This window comes from Cyclopterus lumpus, chromosome 24, assembly GCF_009769545.1.
Source record: "Cyclopterus lumpus isolate fCycLum1 chromosome 24, fCycLum1.pri, whole genome shotgun sequence".
Lineage (NCBI taxonomy): Eukaryota > Metazoa > Chordata > Actinopteri > Perciformes > Cyclopteridae > Cyclopterus > Cyclopterus lumpus.
The window spans coordinates 6,128,322-6,150,105 of NC_046989.1; the positions used below are offsets into that span (position 1 = coordinate 6,128,322).

A 21,784-nucleotide genomic window follows, 5' to 3' on the forward strand; every position below is an offset into this window, starting at 1 on the left:
GGAGGGAGGGGGAGGGGTGGGGGGGGTCGCGGCTGGTACGAGGTCAGAGGGCAAAGATCGTATAGATGCAATGGCTGGTTGGCTGAAGAGGCTGGGGCATGACTGAGGGGAAGGCAGTGGGGGAAGTGCAGCCATCCACATCCACAGAGCTCGAGACACAATGACAAACCTACAGAGGAGGCAGAGAAAAGGAGACCCGGTTAAAACAAGTGCTCTCCACAGAAAGAGGTGAAGTCCAATGACGTCTGCCCTGAGAAGAAAGAGAAGGAGATTCAGACACGCAGAGACATAAAGTTAAGAGTCGACGCGTAGTCACTTTTCCTAAACGTGTGGTTTTAGTCGCCTAAAGCTAACTTCCTGTGAAGAAGGAAGTTCATTTTGTAACAAGTGGACACTAGAGGGGTACCTAGAGTGTCGTAGTTTGAAGCTTAGCGCCACTGACCAAGCGTCTGTTGTTTCATGAGTTGGGAGCGAGAACATTGTTGTCCATTAAGTTGGGGGACTTGCAAAGAGATGGAGGAGCTGAAGCAGCAGAGGCAGCGATATTCTAGCATCCTATATTTCCTGTAATTCAACCAATAGTGTCTTTTCATTGGAACCTCCCAGCCCGGTACGTTCATGTGTATCCACACCTCCAGTTTGTTCCAACCGGCTTCCTTTTATATACGTTTCTAGTCTGCAAAGCCGAATTGAGATTAACCCGACGACAGCACTATGATGTCACCGGACGTTATCCTCTCAGACCTGACAAAGCTCTCGGTAGAGCCACAGGAATTAAGTACTCGACGAGTAAACTGACCGTCATAATTTCTCCTTAAAAACAAAATGACGTCTACTTGGGTTTTCTTGTTAAAGCTTTTGTCCTTACCTTCTGAGATTGTTTCATTTGTAAGACCTAAAGAGGTGAACGTATCCAATATTTCACAAGAAATCAAGGAGAAACCTCCCGATAATCGTCTTGTGGTCACATTATTAGCCAAGACTGCAGGACTAAACATGTCTGACGTGTGGTTGATGTGCAATGGAGAATTCTGCTCCATAACATTTTTTTATGACAAGCAAAACAAATACATCTCAAGTCTTTTAAGTTGCAGCTTTCTAATATCTTTTTCTACATACCTTGGGGCTTTCCAGGTCGATCTGTCTACATGAAGTCCTTAATGTTGAGGTCGTCCAGGGCGTTTCTCGGTGGCGGTGGCTTTCTGGGGCTCTGGGCCGCCCCGGGAGACATCTGCAGACACAATTTAGCACTTTAAACTCCTTTCGTCGGAGCAGCTGTCATCTATATTTATGGAAATTGTCACCGGTGAGTATAACCCCATTTCAGAGTGAGTGTGTTACCGGTGCTCCAGGGGTCGCTCCGGTGGAAGGGAAGCTTGGCCTCACCATCGGCATCATGGGAGCTCCTGGTGCCCCGGCCTTACACAGAGAGACAGATGGAAGGAGAAAGAGACGGTAAGACACACAATGGTGGCAATCCGTTGGGTGTGAGGGCCACCGAAAATGGGAATTGTCTATAAATGTCCAATAATGTCCAGACTGGTTCGGGGGCATTACTAGACCATTACTGGACTGGTGGTCTTACCATGCTGAAGCTGGGGTGAGTCCCCATAAAAGGAGGAACACCCATGGGTACGGTCTAAAGGTGTGGAGGGGAGGGAGAGGAGGTGTTGGGGTGTTACTACACTACATATAAGACACACACACACACACACACTGCAAAACAATATATACATAAAAAAATAATTACACTATACGGAAAATAATTCTAACAATACAGGACAATGATAGTTGAGACGGATGATAGAGACGGACAAAAATGCCAACTTTAAAAAGAAAAAGTGACACAACAAAAACAACATCAGGAGCCCCTTAACTTAACCTAATCGTTAATAATAGTCCTTGATTTACACATGCACAATGATTCAGAGAGCATGAAGCGTGTTGCTGGCGGCCTTCAGATGAATTGATGACATTTCAAACAACTGAAATGTCCAGAAGAAGCAAACTTAAGAGAAGAAGAAGAAGCCGTTTCCTAATTCGGGCAGTACAATTAGCCACTTCATCACTCTCCAGTAGTTATTCCAGAACAATAAAAATGATCTTGAGCCAGACTGAAATCTGCTAATTTGGTCTTTTGGTTTGGACCGTTTTCTAAACATTTACAACCAGTGCATGTGTTCTACTCGAGGTGAAATCCACCAGTAACTTATAGTTTGCTATAGGTTTGCTGTAAGTCGTGTTTCCTTTTTTCTTGACTGCCCCGTAACCTTCTCCGTTTCCTCGGTCTGTGAAAGGACCTGGAACCTGGAGAGCCAGATGAAGGCAGTGTTTGTGATTGCTGCTATGCCCTGTCTGTCGCTGCCATGCGGCTCCACTCCATGCTGTAAGACACAGACAACATTTACCATGGGAGCGCCCCAACAGGGGGGAGCTACCTGAGGTGCCGCTGGGTTTCCCATTGAGAGATCTGAGAGAGAGAGAGAGAGAGAGAGAGCGGTACTGCAAACTCACTGTTTTCATTTAAGGACATTACAATGACCACATAAGATGAATATTGGGGTTACAAAATATGCAATAGTTAAGAGATACTTTTTTGATGAGAAGATCGATGCCATGACATAAAAACGGTCGTGAACTGTCATTTTTACACTTTTGTTATTGTATTAAACAAACAATATAGCCTATTGTGTTTTAATATGTGCTGCTTGGAAGATTTTGTTATGGCTGACAAGAACCCGGCCAACTGTTTCCCCACTGTTTCCAGTCTTTATGCCCAGCATAAAGCATTCGTATCCAGCGGATACATGAGGGTGGCATAAATCTTCTCATCTAATGCTCACTAATAATAAGCGCAGTATTTAAATTAGCATCTAAATGACTACTTACTACTTGCCATGTTGGCCATGGAGGTGTCAACATCCCCCGCCTGAGGGGTCAAAGTGGGCTTCATTACATCCCCTAGTCCATCAAATACTACAGAGGGGAGGAAAGGGAAGAAGGAAGGGAGGGGGCAAGGAGGGAGAGGTAGGGAGATATTAGCATCTTTTCAACGCGAGGGATCCTCACACCAGCAGCCCGGGGGTTACCATGACAACCGATAGATGTCTCCATGACAACAGTAAGGAGAGAGGGGCCATTGGAATGTGAGCCGGAGAGCAGGTTAATGCCATCAAGTCAGAAATGTAATTACATCAACAGCAAATAGTACAACCAGACAATGTCAGTGTATTAAGATGATGATTAATAATTTGTCATCTCTTGCAGCCTGCGTGTAATCGGCTAAAGGAGACATCTGTCAGGTCGGGTGCTGGCTGCGAATGCAATTTGTAATGTGGGCACAGGAAATACAAAAATGTGTACGTATTTAAAGCAAATTGTGACCATATATGCGACAAATAGTAGCACATTGACCATCAAAACAACATGCACAATGTCGAGAATTCATTCTCAGTGCTTGTTGGTAAATTTGAAGTACTTTGAGGCTTTTACTGTATGTGATTGCAGGAATGAAATTAGGATGAGGGCAAAAGCACTGCAGCTACAATGAAGCTGGCTTGATTGCTAAAGAAGCACTAAATAATAGTTCACACACTCTCTGTAACCGTCAAGCATCTCGTGGTGGAAGGGACAGTGCAGCTGAGCTTGCCTGGCACCCCACTACTGCAATGCAGCAGTGCACTGTGGGAAATTAGCGTGTTAAAGAGCAAGGCAACTCACCCAATCAAATGGCAGGAAGCAAGCAATGAGCCAGCCCAAGAGCCAGATGGAGAGGGAGAGTGAGGAAAAAAGAAAGAGAGAGAGAGAGAGAGGGGAAAGTAAAATGCACAGATGCCAGAGAGAGAGAGAGAGAGAAAGAGAGAGGAATGATGTTTTAAAGGAGCGGGTGACAGTGAAACCAGTTTATTGCGTGAATGATAGAAAGAGAGGGGAAAAAGGAGTTAAGCTTGAAAGCAGTAGTATTGCAGACCGTCAGTTATTATACATTATGAAGATCGATTGCGCTGGACAGGAAATGAAACCAGGTGAGGGTTCATGTTGCCACGGTAACAGTTACCACGGTTACCCCGTTTGTACAGCCGTGAGAAGTGGCGAAAGATTGGAGGAATTCCCACCAGACTAATGACCGGGGTAGCACTATATGCAAATGAGATGACGCAATGATGACGTTAAACACAACCATGAATGGACATAGTTTGAATCTCGAGAACTCAAGAGTGACTTTGCATTGATAGTGAACCAATGACAAGCAGTCAACTAAATAATAATCACGCCCAAGCTTTTATCTGAATAACGATTAGGTATTCAGTGTAATAATCAGCGAATAATAATAACAACAAAAATGTAGATTAGCTAACAGCAAACCATTTCATTAACCATTACCAGAGTTAATAGAAACAGTGGCTGACTGACTTCCACAAAACAGCCATGTTTCCAGGCAAACAAGTGAAAGGAAGATGTCAATAAAGTTGCTGTAAAGTACGCGATAATGTAAGGGCAACACCAAGGCATCGTGCAATTACAAGTGAATTTACAATAGCTACAATCATGGATGGATTATCAGGCAATGGGATCCTGAGCACCCCCCTCTCGTTCTGCTGTTTATTGAAAAGTTTCAGCTGAGCTTCAGAATTTCAGTTCCCATTGGAAATGAAGAACCTCAGCACAAAATGTAAGTAAATATCAAAAAAAAGGCGGAGATACAGGATCATTGATTTAAATACATTTACTGATGTGACTGAATTTTAATTAAATATGACTGAAGCTTCAGTATAATGTGTTGTATACTGCATTTGGTTAACAGACTATGATCAGGATGAGAAGCAAAACAACACAATCTGACAATAAACAACAGCCACGTCACACAGGGGCTCTGGATCAGGGGCCCGTCGCCCTTTGGCCTGTGCTCTGTAAGCCTGGTAAGTAATCCATCCATGGCTACAGTACAGTGTGTGAGGGAATACCAACATGTGAAAATATGTTGCAGACATTTCACACAAAAAAATGCCATTTCTGTTAAATGTATGTAACATGATTGTATTCCCTTCACCGTTCATGCAGAATGACATATCATATTCATTTTTTTTTTTTTACCTGACATGAGCTCAGCACCGGGCGCAGCCGGAGCAGCGGCGGCTGTGGCATCTCCTCCTGTGGACTCTGGCAAGTCAAATCAAAATGTACCATACCATACCATGCCAGGTCAAAGTAGGTTGATGAGCCATTCCCGTCGCAGCATAAGGGCAAAGAAGGGGTAATAGTCAGCCTTCGGCTTCGTGCTGGTAATGCCAAACAAAGTGCTCAGAGTTAGAATCCAACAATTACATGTATATATAAATAAACCAGGAGACACACACTCATGTGAACATGTCTCACATTTGACATGTGCATTTTCAAACAGGCCGGGAAAAAAGAGGAAAGTAAAATAAAGTATAAATAATTTGACTATTTCAACACGATCAAGCTTCGTCTCTTGTATTGCTTTCACGATTGAGCCATAAAGAAGAATTCCCACTCTTACTACATTTACATGAGTTTCAACACAAATGTATAATATGCAACAGCATAAATACCCAGTCTTTCTGACCATTTATGAAGCCTAATATATGCACATTAGTTGTTTCATCTTTTTCCCAGATACTACTCCTCTTCTCTGACGATGCATTCATGAAGGGGGGGGGGGGTGGGGGGGGGGGGGGCAGGCAGTCATGTGAGTTACCCACCACCAAACAGGTTCATGATGGCTCCCGTGTCAATTTTGGGTGTGGGTGCGGAGGAGAGGATGGGGGCAGGGGAGCTGAACACATCCGCTGGGGAGGTGGAGACGGTGTTTAGCGTCCCAAACACACTCTTACACAAAACACACACAAAACTATTGGCTGTGATTGATCATAATGCACAATTATCAATTGCAGAGAGTGCACGCAGTACATGCTGGAATGGGGAAAGTAGGTAAGAGTGAAACATTTCCCACAGCTTCCACCCGTTAAGAGAGCCATCTCATTTCCTTTCCCAATCAAAGCCAAGGACAAAGCTGAGAAACAGACACGGCAGGACAGGATATGAGAAGGGAGAGCGCATGAGACACGGCAGAGTAGGTGCAATAGGGTACCTGCTGTAAACAAGTCAACACTGGGAGCGGGGGGGTCTGCTTTGGTGGAGGTCGTGTCTGGCATGGAATCAAAGAGATCTAGGAACACATGCGCACCCGGAGACAGGAATATTTAAACGCTCAAACACTTTAAAATGGGTGAGGGTGCTCTGACTCACACACAGCAGCCAACTGGATAAAAAAATATATAGGCTTTCAATATGTGCACATTAGTCAGATGACACTCAATGAAGAAGAAAAAAAGTGAGAAGAAGATAGGGGGGAAATCAAGAGGATGCTAATCAATATGAATAAGAGCACACGGCTCTTAAGATTTAATACTGCACCACACACACATCTCTAACATTTACCGCTGAAAAGGTCGGTCGCAGGGTTGGCGGCGCTGGGAGCTGAAATGGTTGCGGTGGTGCTGATGGCGCTGGATGCGGAGGGGATGAAGAGCGGCGATGGGGAAGGGGAGGGGGGAGGCCGGGGCACCACAGAGCTAAAACAGGCATCCAGCGAACTACCCAGATTGTTATTCTCCACTGTCATCATGCCGAAAAGGTCTAGACCTGGAGACGCTGCGTTGGTGCTGCCGTCCGGGGGAGCAAAGGGGTCTTTTGGGGGAAGAAGCGGAGGTGGGGGTGGGGTGGAGGGGGTGAGGAAGAAATGTAACACGTGAATAGGAAGGGAGGATGTTAGTCAGGGACTTTAAGACAGCACAGAAAAGACACGTTTTAATGTGATGATGAGGATGATGATGATGAATACTGCTCTAAACATGAAAGCTAAGGAGAAAAATAATCTGAGAGGGATTAAAGGAGAGAATGTGCAGAGCTCCAACACAGTAGGAACAAATAGCATCTGTGATGGAAAGAATGAGAAACAAATGAATGTAAAACACCTTCACAGTGTATTTAACCAGAGGAACGAACCGCAACTCAACTAGAACTAAAACCAAAAGGACTGCCACGGGCAACCTTCTCCAGAACAGGAAATTCACAAATCAGATGCCAAAAAAAGATAAAGAGACAAGAAAGAGCATTGTCCTCGATCGCCATGGTAACAACAACAGTGCTGTCCAGACCCCAGCAGTAATGGACGCCCTACTGTCCCGACACAAAGCCTTGAGATGGAAACCCCGACCAGAAGTTCACACGTACACGCCGACGCAAACGGGTCTGTTAGTTACGAAAAACATCTGTACGTTCAGTCACAGAAACCAGTGGTGGGAAGAGCAATCTGACCATTTATTAAAAAGACAAGTGTGTATGATTGTGATTTATTGCCTTAAACTGAATATTATAAGCCATTCATAATTATTTTTTGCATTAGTGCGTCACCTGAAGCTAATAATCTTTTTTCTTGTTTTTGAATCTGCCATTTTTCACCACCATGTTACAGTAGCTCAGAATGAACAAACCCAACACTATCTTTAGAGGAGGCCTGATGCGTGTTTTCTTTACCTGGAGGCCACCGTAGGTTATCCGACACACTTGGAAAGAGAGGATGTGAGTAGATGGGTATTCAATTGACTGCTCCTTTAAGTAGCAATACAACAATATATAAATATTATATTATGATACCTATTTTAAGTAGTTAAGTTGGATGCAATTGCGTTGGCTAGCATCCATGAAATCCTGTATAATGGGTTATAAGTCTGTGTAAAACTTCAGCATAACATTCGAGCACGAGGGGAGGAGAATCATATTTTCTCTCAACTATTTCCCTCAAAAATAACTTATTTAAGCGATTATGGTAAAGAAATGTACACTTTTCAAATGAGTGGGTCTTGGCCTCAAAATAATGATTAAAAAAACATTAAAGTTAGCATTATCTAAATCTTAAATTGTTAATACTAAATTTAATTTCACATTAAAATCCAATAAATATATCTGTGTATGTCCACAACAATTTTGTCAACTGCGTTATGAACAGAATATCCCCCTGCCACAAAAAAAATGGTTTGTCCCGAAACCACGTGACTATCCATTACAGGATGCAAATTCATGGTGGCCATTTTGAATACATTCTGGTAAGTATCCTCTGATTTTGATCTGTAATAGCATATTGTGAAAGAGTGAAGTAATATTAATGGACTATGTTGGGTACACGTACGTATGTGGTTTACGATTCTTTAACATGTTCTTTTTTTTTCAGAGTTACTTTCCACCACTGACTCACTCACACACACAGACAGACGGACGGACACACAGACACACTTTCTGTCACCCACCAGCTCCGGCGTTGGCAGCGAGGGAGGACGTGGCGGCGGCCCCGCCTTCAGCGGCTGCTGCTGCGGAGGCCTCGGTGGCAGGAACAGGTGTTGTGAAGGCGTCTGGGGTTCACAACAAACCACCAGCAGAGGACACAGACGCCCCCGAGAGACACGGAGACAGGTGAAGAAGTGAAGATGAAAAGAGAAAAGCAGGAGTCAAGAAACGCGAGGAGGAAAAGAGAGCAAGAGGAAATCAAAGGTACGCTTTGAGCATTATCACCACTTGTTGTGCACGTTTTCAGCTGTAAAACATGGTAGCTTGCCACATTGATATAGGACATTAATGACTGACAGGTGAATGGACAAATGGGAATACAGACAGGAGGCACTACAGCAAGGGTTAATCTACTAAGCCTGAAATCTACAAGTGTTACAGCTACCATCTGTAGCTGTAGCCACGTGACAGGGTTTGATAGAATTGCTTTTCGCTGAGAACAAAGAAAAGCATGTCAGCCTATCAAACGAGACGCATGTGGAGAATGAAAGTGGCAGTATGTTTACGTGCAAGCCGAAGCCATAATGCAGAAATGTATTTGTGCATGTGTGTGTGTGTGTGTCTGTGCAAAATAGAAAATGAGAGTGTGTGTTTATGTATATTGTCATCCTGCATGATCTATTCGTATGCAGCCCCAAAATGGTCATTATTAGAAAAATAAATCATTATAAAATTAAAATAATCAGAAGAATACATTGTGTCAAACTAATAAATGGACCAGGAATTTATGATATTAAATGAATTATTGAAACACAACTTATTTTTAAGGAAATAAATTGTTTTCAAAAAGTAATTTGTACCTTTGGCACTTTGATTTATCACTGAATTCTATTTCATAATCTCAGCTATCATGACAGCGGCGTTATCACAGCCCTCTCACCTTTTTAGCCAATTACAATTGTACTTACTCTCTGAAGAGCTTCTGGAATCTTGAATTTTGAACTACTACTACCAATTTTGGCTAAGTTAGCCAGTTAGCTTAATTGGTAATGGGAGGAGCCCTGCACTGGTTAACCAGACTGTGTTTTGCTTCTAAGGACATGTCAATTTCTGCTTCAAAATAAATCAAATAACACAAATACTTAGTTAGGTTTGGTAAAAGATCATTGTCGTAGACATTGCTACGAATGTTGGATGAGACCAGCCTGAAGTAATTTTATTTACAGCAGCAGACTGCAATTTGTTGATTCCGAATGACATTGCTGTTGCTCTAGCTAACGGGAGCTAACCGGCTAAATCTGGTAGCAGTTGTAGATGCTGGAGGCATGTGATTGGCCTAGAGGTGAGTGGGCGGGTTGACTGTCACACAAAAAAAGTCACATTATTAAATTAATTGTGACGTGGAGTAAACTTATTTTTGGGGAAATGATTTTATGAAGTAAAAAACAGACTTTAAAAAATGGGGAATTTTTAAATAAAAAGTTCGATGATCAAATAAAACTAATTCTGTTAATTTATACATTTTACACAATGTATTCATATGCTTATTTATTTCAGAATAATGCATTTATTTGACATTAAATACTTTTGTAGGCAAACTAGGCAGTTAATAGCTGAACATGATGTAGGTGTGCATCAACGCATCATTGGGAGTGTTTTTAATGATGCAACTTCGTTAGCAGAAAACAGACAATATCAGTGATAAATCAGCGAGGTTCTGTCTACATACTGTGTGTGTTTGAGCATGCAGTCTTGGTGTGATAGTTTTTAGGGTTGAGCTTCCCAGAGTGATTCTTTCGTAGAGAATTTTCTGGAAGCCCACTGACCTCCCAACAGATCCATATTGGCGGCGCCAGGGGAGGTGGCGGCTGCCGTGCTAGTGGGAGGAGCTAGAGAGACTCCAGGTTCTGCCGCTGCAGGAGTGGGCGTTGCTGCTGCAGAGGAGGGGGCTGGCTCTGCCGTGAGGGTGGGTTCAGATAGCAAGGAATCGCCCATTTCTGCGAGTACCAACGGGGTGTTCGAAATCCCCAAAGAAAGGTACCAAAATAAACCCCAAAAAGAGCAACCAAAATAACCAGTTGAGTCAATCCAAAACAAAGGTCCAATTAAAATTATAGCCAATTAAGAAATGTTGGAGTTGACCAAGCAAAGCAATATCCAAGTTTTAACCAAATTAAAGTTAAATTATTCAACACCATCCGGTCATAACCAACAAATTAAAAAAAACAACCAACCAAAATAGCCCCCGTTGTAAACCAAAAACAGACAATGAAGTATGTGGAGGGATGGGAGAGAGAAGGCAGAGAGAAACAAAGAGACTACTCAGACTAAAGAGAACAGCTTGAGGAGACAAACAGGGAGGTAACCATGTGACATTTGTACATAATAGTCTATCTACAGGTTTAATTTGGATTAAAACATTAACATTGTTTTCCAGGCCACTTCAATGTCAGTTTGTTCAGAACGAAAGTCAATGACGTTGAGGTGTCCTGGAGGAGGATTTAAGACTACACCAGTCTAGACTAGAGACTGGAGGGGAAGTGGACAGTCGAGTGACACTCACCTGATCCAAGAAGATCTATGGAAGCAAAGGAAAAAAGAGAACAGGGAAAATACATGTTAGTTCATACCCGAGCAAAAACAGATGTTGACAGTTTACTTAAAGACAATAGATTACTTATTGGCTTGATTTACTGTTATATAATGCTATAATGTGGATTTGCATTCATACCTCCCCAAGATGTGGGGGCAGCTGATGGTCCTGAGGGACCCGAGGAGGACAGCGGATCCAGGTCCAACAAGGAACTGGAGAATGAGAATGAGAACATGTAGTTTATCGCCCTTTGCAGAAGGTAATTGTTTTACATTTGCTTTTTGTCCGAAGCCATTCAGTGAGGCCGCACTCGACGATTGTTACCAATTCCTGACGAGAAGCTAAACAGAAGCTTCAGCCGAGGCCAATGGGAATTTCCATTAATTACCGAAGCTCATTTCATGGCAATCAATCCAACAGTTGTAAAGATATTTCCCTCTAAATGAAATGTGTCGACCTCTGTCTGGAGCAAAGTGGTGCACCAACCAACTGACATTAACATCCCTCCAGCCACAATGCTAGTAGGACTAAAAATAAGACTTTGTCAAGTTTGTCAACTACTCCCAGTCCCAATAATTTGTGATACTTGCCAAACGTTCAGAATCATAAAAAGGCGGTCACATAGTTTACAGGCACTCACTCTTCAACTGGCTCAGCAGCAGCGGCGGCGGCAGCAGCACTCTCCCCAGGAGGAGGCTGCAGCGCTGGCACAGCGTTTGAAGATTTGGCCGGAGTCGATGTCGGAGACACATTGTTCGTCGGAGACCCCTGGAAGATGGACAGAGAAGCCCCATTTTCAGTGGTGCATCAGACTGGAATAACTCAATAAAGATATGGACGGTTTTGAATGTGCCACCTCACCTTTGTTGGAGACCTGAAAAAGGTGAGAGAGGAGAAGGAGTCGTTAGTTCGTGAGGGTGAATATTATTTAAGGGTATGAGAATCTCAAGAACAATCTGTACAGTTTTCTAAGAAGTTAGTGAACTCAAAACAAAACAGACATTACATGCTCACCCTTCACTGTTGATTCCAAATGAACATAAAGGGGAATAAAAGAGAGGAAGAGTTAAAGGAAAATGTAGAATTGTAGCACTTGTTTTGGCCTCTTTCTACCAACATTTATCTTGGATATCTACATTTGTTTTAATGGAATTACAAAGAGTTTTGTGATCTCAACACAGTGTGATACAAAGAACTCAAACTGAAAATGACTTACCCCTTCTTTCCACCCTTCACATCTTCCAAACTGTTCATGTGTGTTTCCAGACTCTCCAGGATACTGCTGGGAGCCTAACAAAAAAATTCAATAATCGTGAGTGGAGTAATCAATACGTGACCTTTTCCACTTGTCTCCCACAATGTGGTGACAGGCTGTGCAAGTCCAAGTAAAAAAAAAGAAAAGAAAAAGAAAGTGGTACAAAAATGACAAATCTCACAGCAATACCCAAATATGCATGTGTAAACACACACACAGACACACACACACACACACACACTCGTGATTTGTGTCTGAGATTCAATTAACATCAACATGCCGACACTTCATCCTGTAAACAGGCACACTGCCAGGACACCCAGGGTTTCTGTGGTTACCGGGTCCTCGAGAGGCGTAAAAGGACAGTCTTCGTCATCTGAGTCTGTTAGATCCACTACTACCCCCGGGTGGAGACACTGGGGTGGGGAGATTTATGGCGGGTGAGTCGTGGGTGTTTTTGTGTGTGTGGGGTGGGGTGAGTGGTATTCATGTGCATTACATTCTTGGTCGCAATGTTTCCAGGAAGAAAAAAAAATGTTTTAATCTGTTTTAACTTACGTAGTTGATGTCGGGAATGTCGTTTTTCTCGACTCCGATTGTCTGTGGAAGGAAGTAGAGTTTAAAATGTGCATTACCACACGTGTGCATCATTACGAAGGCGGTTTAAAGGGCCGTTTGGTGGCATCTTACCTCGGCCAGCTTCATGAATTCCCCGATCTTCGTCACCCTGGTCAGGAACCTCTTGTAGATCTCCAAGGCCTCCTTGCAGTCACTCTTCTTCATCTTGAAGTATTTCTCTGCGAAAGAAGAGTTTTTGCAGGTTCAGATTTCCCTGCGTGGCACGTTTTGAACTTGGAGATGCCAAGTGAAAGATACTCCTGGACTACCGACCTAATAGGTTGATGACTCCGTCATTGTAGGACGCAAACAGTTTGACCAGGTCCTTGAAGAGAAGCAGGAATGCAGCATTGATGATCCCATTGTTAAGCTCCTTGGGATGAATCTGAAGAAATGGGAGAGGGCGTGTGAGAATTGGAAGAGCCGGGAAAAACGTCTGTCTGGTGTTGCTGCACGGTGATACTGTAGAATAAATTCAGATATCCGGTCTGACTCACATCAAACTCCAGGAGTGTGTCAATCTGAGTTTGCAGAACAGGCATGCCTTTCAACAGCTTCTCAGTGGTCATGGTCCTCATCACACCCTCGGCACTGAAATAATAAGACAGATCATAAGTAGACGAGTGAGTAAGCAGAGGTCTATAAGCACAACATCTCCGAACACCATGTTTGATTTACCCTTTCTTGACTCTGGTGAAATCAAAAGCCATCTGGCGGTAGGCAAAGGCTTTCTCGTTCAGGTATCGTCCATACCGTCTGATGAATGTCGACATATCATAGCCTAAACAGGGAATGTATGCCAGAAAACAGACATGGGTCATTCATTTTGCTTGTCTGCTAGAAATAATTAAAAAATTGAATTGCTCACTTTCTCTTAAGCTTTCCTTAAGATAAAATCTTAAATCCATTTGAGCTAATCTGTTCCTTTGTTTCAAGAGAAAACCATAAACAACAACAAGCCTTAAAAGCTGAAAACTAATACTACACATTTGATGAAATTTCATGAAATTCACCCAAAACCATTACAAAGTGCAAATCTGTGACACAGTTGCATCGATAAATACTTTGCAAGTAACGGTCACCTGCACAAAAAGCTGAGAAAATACCCGCACACAGATGTCTTGATACAAAGTTCTTCTTTTATCCCACATGACAACATTTCAAATACAATCGTAATTGTTTGAGATAAAACAAGCCCTTTATTATGTTATTTAGCACATGTCAATCAAATGTATCATCCAGTATATTTTTTTTTAAGAAAAGAAACGCACAAAAATCCAGTACATGTGCTCACTAAATGAAATATGATCATAAAATGTATGAATACGAGAGCCTAAACAAACATGAAACATTAGACATTCAATACAGAAATCCCAGCATCTGTTTGTATGCATGTGTGAATGAGTTTGAGTTTATGATCTTGTCTAGTGCCTCCCTATACATTCTGCAGACAGCTTTTATTGTGTTTATCTCTTCCTGTTTTTTTTAATTGCCAGATACTGCAAGATCGTTCTTACCGTGAGAGCCGGTTTTGTCGATAAAGTTGCTGAGGTTGAACAGGGAGGTCCTGGAAGCCAAGTACTGAATGAACCTCTGAGGAACAGAAAGAACACACAATACAGATTAAACATTATCAATGACAATAGTGGAAAGAAATTCAGTTAAAGCTAAACACGACATCAACTTGTATTTGGAAGGTTTCTTCACATTTTTTATGGCATTTCATTCTATTCACAGGACTCTTTTCAATACTTTGAGGAATTGTAGCTCGTCTCAGCACCGCACACAACCCTCAAAGCACTCACAACAGCAATTCCAGCTCTCCGGAGCAACATCACAAGTTAATTATCAGGACATTTATTATGCATTTGAACTGGGAGATTAATTGGCAAATCCATTCAGTCATTTGCATCATGTATTCCAAAAAAAACGAAAAACTCCAATAATACAGTCATTTGTATTTATCTCTGGATTCAAGAACTGAATTGCACCGGATGTCATCGGACTTCCTGGGTCTCACCTCGTTGCCGTGGACACACATGTGATGACTGGCGACGAGGGCCTTGAAGACGACCACCCAGCTGGCATTGGTGGCTCGCTCAAACAGCGTGTCAGCCATCTGAGGGATGTTCACGTTGGTGGTGTTGGTGGCTGACACCAGGTCTGCAACACAACCCGCAAAGAAACATTATCATCAATGACATTGTGTGAACATTGGAAAGTCTGGTGACGTGAAGTATAGTTTTTCTAGAATTTGGACATTTCAAACAAGGTGAGTTTAGTCTTAGACAAATTGAACAGCTCTGATTCAACTTTGATTAAGTGGGCAGGCTCAGTGTTCACATGAGAATATTTAGCCAGGAGAAAGACCTGACGTACATACAAATGGATGTTAGTGCACCAGCCCACACGCATACGCAAGCACATGCATCCTGACAACGCAAAAAGACAGAATAATGCTTTGTCAGCTCCTCTGGTTGCCAGTTCAGACACTCAGACAAACAGAGAGCGGCCCAACAGAGTCCAGTCCTTTGCGTCAGTACAAGGTATATAAGTATTCTTCCTCGAGGATGAAGAAACGTACTTCAGACAGTGAATAACCGCTCTCATTTCTTTCCTGTTGAGAACATTAGTTCAAGAACAAGTGTATTCTAGACAAATATTTTTTAAATGTATAACATACTTCATATGAGGTCTAAAAAGTTACTACAAGGAGTTTTTGAAGTGGTTATGAAACAGTCTTAATCTAACACAGATGCCTCTTTATGACGTAAGCGAGATGATTGGTTATATCTAAATATAAATCGTAATGCCTGTTGCCGAGTCAGATTCTCTGCGAAATTAGACAAAGTAATTGAGAGGAAGCAGACCAGAAGGACCCATTATTATATTTTCACATGCATAGTTTCATAGTGAGGATTTATGTAGATTTTTCTTTAGGGAACTTGTGTTTTTACCCTATATTTTGTGGTTATGGTTGATACTGGGACAGGATCAGAAAAGACAAAAAGAAAAGAACTGACTGGAGAACCAAAAAAAAGCTTAAAGGTACAGTAATAAAACAAGAGTCAACCCTCATTCAACAGATTCAAAGAATTATGGGATTCAAAATGAACCTGGACTGGCCCTCCATCTCCTAAAATTGTATGTCTATTTTATTTAGAAATCTACTGTGAGACGTTGTTGTACATCGATAAATAATTTATGTTGGTGCCTTAAACCGAGCTAGCTAACGCTCTTGCTAATGTTAGTTGAATGTAGCTGACGTTAGCTGCTAAATCAACACTAAACGACAGTTCCTTATCGTTGCTTTAACAAATATTTTGTGTCATCTTTATTCAACCTATATTATTTTAGGTTAATCTGCCGGTTATTGTTATTCACTAATTGGTCTAAAATGTAAGAAAAATCCAGTCCTAAACCAAAAGATATTAAATTAATATCATATAAGACAAAGAGGAGCAGCAAATCCTCACAATTTGAGAAGCTGGAACCAGAGAAGCAACAACATCTTTTTGATTATTTTCATTTTGACACATAAAACACACACACACACACACAAAATAATCTGCATTTGAGCAGACAACTGACTTTTATAGATAATCATAAGATCTAACATTGTATTAATTATGTGTCTGGTGTGAGAGTTTCTTCTTAGATAGATAGATAGATAGATAGACAGAGAGAGACAGGCAGACAGATGGCCATGCAAATATAAAGAAAGTGAGAGAGGATTTGTCAGGCAGAGGAGGTAACACTTTGGAAACAAAGGATAGATGATATTTTACTCATGGGGTGTATTGCAGCACGACTAGAGGCCCTGAAACATGTATGACACGCCTGACACAAATAAATACGGGGGCACATATTGCGTTTGTTGAGGGCACAGTCGTGATCGAAAAAAAGGATTAAAATAACGCTATGCATTTGTTTTTGACACTGACAGCGGAGCAACAAGGGCAGGTCTGAGTGTGTCCATGCCGAGTGCCCGAGAGGAATGCAGAAAGTATTGGCAGGCCCCTCTGATAATGGAAGGTGGTGAAGGCCGTGATATTGATTTAGATATTGGCCTTGGCTTGAGTGGGTAGATACCAAACTGTAGACCAAAAATACAGCCAAAGGGGAGTGTCATGGAAAAGAAGAGAAAGAGCAAGAGTAGAGAACAGCAGGGAGTCTGTTGAGGAGCACTACTGTACACAAGAATGTGTAATAAATGAAGAGTTGGAGCAGTGAGGCCGTTCAAGGTCATAACGGGCTGGCGGGTTGGACAGAGGGGTTGGGGGTTGTGGTGGCTGAGGGGGTCGTAAACAGATTATTACTAATGACAGGTCCTGGTCTTTCTACGGTTGCTGTCTCACTGCCCATCCCCCGTACTGCACACACACACACACCTGTATTGACACCACCTGTTTCACACAGTGCTCACCATCTAACACGTCTCAGCTTATTGTCACCAGTGCCGTCAGTCAGTGTGATGATGCAGGTTTATTCAATTATCTTCCTTGCACAAAATGTAGGCGACGATATCAGCTTGAAGATCCTCACATTAGTGCTTTTATTTCATCCTCTACTCCCTCATCCTCTAGTTTTTCCTCCTTTTTTCCCCCCTCATTTGGTTTAACTTCTCTGTGAAATAGCTGAAGATTACATCTCCCTGCAGCCTTTTCAAATGACACACACACACACACACACACATAGAGACATGGCCCACAATGCCTGAAATATGATTATGTAACATTATCATGTCCCTGGCACAGCTACAAGTTAATATTCATACTAGCATGATGGACACAGCGCTATCCACTACCCTTCTAACACTGTCTGCTCATAATACCCAATAATAACTATGCTTGTATGTTATCCGTTTACTGTTTTTAACGGGCGCATCTTATATATATATAGTATCATAACATGAAACAAACACATATTGACAAGTGTGTGTGCGTGTGTCTAATGAGGATTGACTGAGCTAAATAAAGACTCTAGGTGATAATCCACGGCCCAAAGGAGAGCTCTGAGAATGAACCGAGGCCTCACGCTGTGCGAGTGTGTGTGTGTGTGTGTGTGTCTTCATCTAGTCTGTGTTTTTTTATAGTTGCACATCAAACCACGGCAGTGGAATATTCCAGAATACATTTTACAGAACTCACTCAACGGTGACCACAACGGTGAACATTAGTAATAAGACCCACATTGATGACATGAAGACATCAGGAAGCTTCTTAAATCGTCTGGGTCATAACCGCCTTGTAGAAACAGCAGCTTGTCGTTATTGTGGACTAAATGAAAGATTGGTGAGCTTTAGAGATGTTGGTTCTGGGGATTTCGTTACCTTCAGACGGAGCCGAGCTAGCTATTTCCTAGTTTTTATGCTAAGCTAACCAGCTGCTGGCTGTAAATTCATATTTACCAGACGGATAGCAGAGGGGTGGGGTCTCCTCATCTCTTAGCAAGAAAGCAAATGAGAGTACATTTCCAAAAAGATGAACTCTTCCTTTTCAAGCCTGGAATTAATTTAATTTGACTCCAGAGAGATTCCAGCTGCGTCTCCAATAAAAGTGTATCATGCGTACACACATTATATACACAGCACACATAACCTATCACTGACCTCAGATTAATTTAAACATATTGCCTTTAGTGTTGACCTTGCGTGGACCACATGTTCTCTAGAAATGTGTAACACACACCCTCTAGTGTTCTTTTAACGGTGCACTGTTTGACACAGTAGATAGCCGGAGTCTGCGTCTACACACAGTACACGAGTATGTAAACGTGAATATGAAATTCAAAAGCAACAAATAACACCTTTCACGCCGCAGTTTCATTCTCCGCACTGTGGGCCCGGTATGGCAAGAAATCAAATGCAGGCATCAAAGCCAAAACAAATGTCTGCTTTCCATCCAAAAGAAAGTCCTACATATTACTTTTGCCACTTTTATTTTGTGGTTGAATCATGTGTCAAAAGGCACCTGTGACACACTCTCGTTCACATCAACCACGTCAGGCTGTTCACATTGAGCCATGGACGATCAGAAGACAGTAATGTCTGTTTGTCCTGCTGCAATCTTTTATAAATGTTTACCCGCACTGAGACACCGTTACAAATACAAGAACAAATGGTTCTAGTTAAAGAAATGTACAGTCATTATGATTGTCTCTCTCCACTCTAGATGACAGGCCCGCCATTTGATGACAGGCCCGCCAACAGTGCCATCCCATGACACTCTCAATCTGTTGCCATGGCAACTCCACTGCACCACCACCACCACCGCCTCTGACAACATACACACGCTCACCCCAAGGGTCACTAACTGTGTTCGTATCACGCCGCAACAAATGAATAAATCCACCTATAAGCTCGACCTAATGGCTTTTTGTGTGTATGTGTGTGTGTTTGTGTGTGTTTGTGTGTATCCTCAACGTTGAGTTTGAGTGGCCTACATACAAGAAGCTTGTTGAATTGTAGAATTAGATACAGCGTATAATCTCATAAACTAAAAACCTGTGTATGTGTCTACTGTGTATTCTATTTGTTTGTGTCGTCTCATAAAATAACGTGCATACGAATATTTCAACGTGGCGTGTTTGTGGTAAGTAGAGGCGACCTCTTGCGGTTTGGACAAAGAGGTCACGGCTTGTGGCCGTTTGCTCAACAGTCCAAGTCTGAACCGTTAAAAGTTAGAGAGAGAGAGAGAGAGAGAGCAATGGTCTCTGGTGCATTGCTAGCATTAGCATTGTCACCTTTGACTGTGTAAATAATGCAAGGCAGTCATTGGCTGATTATTAAATTATTCAGCAGGGGAGCGGATCACAAGATAGAAGGTCCTGCCCCAAGACACAGGACCAAACCTGCCCGGCGACCACACAGACACACAGACAGGCACAGAAAGAAAAGACACGGAGAACCGTTCGGACCACCCGGCATCCCAATGCAGGGCAACGCCACTGCTTCGGTCTGACTCACAATTTAACATGTGGTTAATCACAAATTGTCATAAGGTGGCCCCTGCTGTCATCTGGGGATGTGTCAATAAAGCTGTAAGGTTTGATAATGTTATTCAGATGTGACTTCATGGCTTAAACTTACTAGATAGACTACATGAAACCCAAAGGTCTTCTTTGCATTTTCAGACATTTACATTTGAATGTAGTATGTGTGTAACACTTACACGTCCTTCACTATCCAGAACCTGCAGGTGCCGGTACAGTAAAGCTGAAATGTGAAGTTAAGGGAAGGGGTTTGGGGTTTTCTGGGGATGACTTGTCATTCTGCCTTAAAATATGACCTTTTCTCCCTCCCTCTCCTACTCTACCCTTCCCTCTCAGTGGGTTTCCATCACCTTTACTTAAGGCTGACACGATAGGTCCCCATGGCCGCATCAATTCCTCGTGGCACCACACCCATTTAAGCTAAGACCATTAAGAAACGACTGGCCATAATTATACGCCATGTGGTGGCATGTGGTCTTGGTGGTTGTGGTGTGTTATGGCTTTAGGCCCCATAAGGCCAGCCCAGTGCAGAAAGGAGGGAAAAAAAGGAAGAAGAAGAAGGACTCCACTTACACTCCAGGTGCTTTTTCTTGGGCGCCATCACTTCGTGAGTGGTGGCTTTGCAGACAGCCCGGGCCATATCTGATCCCGTTAGCTGGTATTGCGCAGCGGCGATGCGATCCGTGAGCGTTTGCCCCGACATTTTCTCTCTCTCTCCCGTCGAATCGACCCACCTCAGGAATGTATGTCACCACGCGGGACGATGAAGAATAAAAAAAAAATAAAAAATAAAAAAAAAAGAGAGAAATGTATGAATGCAACCCGGCTGCTTTCCTTCCTTCCCGGTGGTTCCGTGAGCGAATCCCGGGCGTTCCTCTTCCCCCGATGAATAGACAGGCCTGTGACCTTTCTGTGTGGGCGAAGAAAAGCACACGAAATGTAGCTCAACCCACTACGGAAACATTATTTTATTTATTTTTTTCGCATCAAATCGCGCGGTCACGTTGACGATGTGCGCGGTGGCGTGAGGAGACTTACGCAAGGTTGGTGAATTCACCCTCCGCTCGTCCCGTTCCGACCGTTCAGTTCAGCACCTTGGACAGCTAATGCCACTCGGTTATGTAACTATACCGACAATGAAAGATGTGGTGCTCGGCCCGCAGCAATTATTTAAGAAATGGATATTTAGGCCAATGGGTGCAAAGCGAGTGTCCCACAAAAAAAAATATTCTCGGGGAAATGACGGGATGTAAATCAACACTCCATAGGTCGGTCAAATATCCCGTTTGGAGGGGGGCTTCAGGTTTGGCTGTCTTCACCTCCCCGCGTCAGTGCGTTAGGAGAAAAAAAAAAAGGCTTTCAAAATAAGAGAAGAAGTGTTATTTCCTCCTTGTTTTTTTTTTACGGATTGCAGCGTTTTTCTCTCCGTTCAAAATTAATCTTTCCGTTTTCGGCCCAGAAAATGCAGCTGTTGGTCCACTCAATCGACAGAAATGCGCACCGCTCCCCGGTGGTGTCGCCAACAAGAGGAAAAGACAAGAAGGGGGAATTTCCTTCTCCCCCCCCCCCCCCTTTTGTTTGTTGATTTATTTGGCCTAGCTAGACGTCCATCTACTCTCCTCCACCAGCGGGTTCTTGGCCAGGGTTGGATGACACACGTCGCATACCACGTCTCTTAAAGGGGAGTCACGAATATCAGAAAATCTCATGCGTCAAATGGTTAATACGCGAGCATGACTTATGTTGCATGTAGGGTGTTCACCATGGTTTGACCTCACAGCGTGCAAAGTGACAGATGCCTGAGGGTTAAAACAGTTTCTGACCATTCAATTGCACACATATTCTATGGCAGCATATGCATCCGGGGTTTAATTTGGCCCACGATACTGTTAAAATAAGAGCTAATAGAAATCATCCGTAATTGCGCTATATGAGCCTAAAATAAGAGTATTAATAATTGCATTGGAAATCCTTTTTGGTTAAAATGTGTCGAACCGGAAATGCACTAAAAAGCAAAA

The 21,784-nt window shown here is 42.8% G+C and overlaps 1 protein-coding gene across 1 annotated transcript; it reads right to left on the reverse strand.

Annotated features, from left to right (window-relative positions):
• Window positions 1-81: 81 nt before the first annotated feature.
• On the reverse strand, window positions 82-20,469 carry snap91b (synaptosome associated protein 91b). The gene is made up of 22 exons (XM_034527789.1): window positions 20,340-20,469; window positions 14,794-14,936; window positions 14,291-14,366; window positions 13,452-13,554; window positions 13,271-13,364; window positions 13,047-13,158; window positions 12,846-12,952; window positions 12,714-12,755; window positions 12,117-12,190; window positions 11,915-11,920; window positions 11,762-11,774; window positions 11,541-11,668; window positions 11,039-11,112; window positions 10,871-10,885; window positions 10,134-10,304; window positions 8,331-8,432; window positions 5,095-5,160; window positions 2,890-2,976; window positions 2,409-2,470; window positions 1,342-1,419; window positions 1,120-1,231; window positions 82-169 (listed from the first exon to the last, which is right to left on the reverse strand). Exons 1-21 carry the CDS (start codon window positions 20,467-20,469, stop codon window positions 1,145-1,147), a joined length of 1,770 nt encoding a protein of 589 aa, XP_034383680.1. The 3' UTR covers window positions 82-169; window positions 1,120-1,144.
• Window positions 20,470-21,784: the final 1,315 nt, after the last annotated feature.

Coding starts and splice junctions, on each gene's coding strand:
- snap91b (XM_034527789.1), bottom strand. CDS start 20,469: ATGTCGGGGCAAACGCTCACGGATCGCATCGCCGCTGCGCAATACCAG. Junction 14,367..14,793: donor TGTGTGTCCACGGCAACGAG/GTGAGACCCAGG, acceptor TCTGTTCCTCAG/AGGTTCATTCAGTACTTGGC. Junction 12,191..12,713: donor ACATTCCCGACATCAACTAC/GTAAGTTAAAAC, acceptor TTTTTTTGTTAG/GCTCCCAGCAGTATCCTGGA.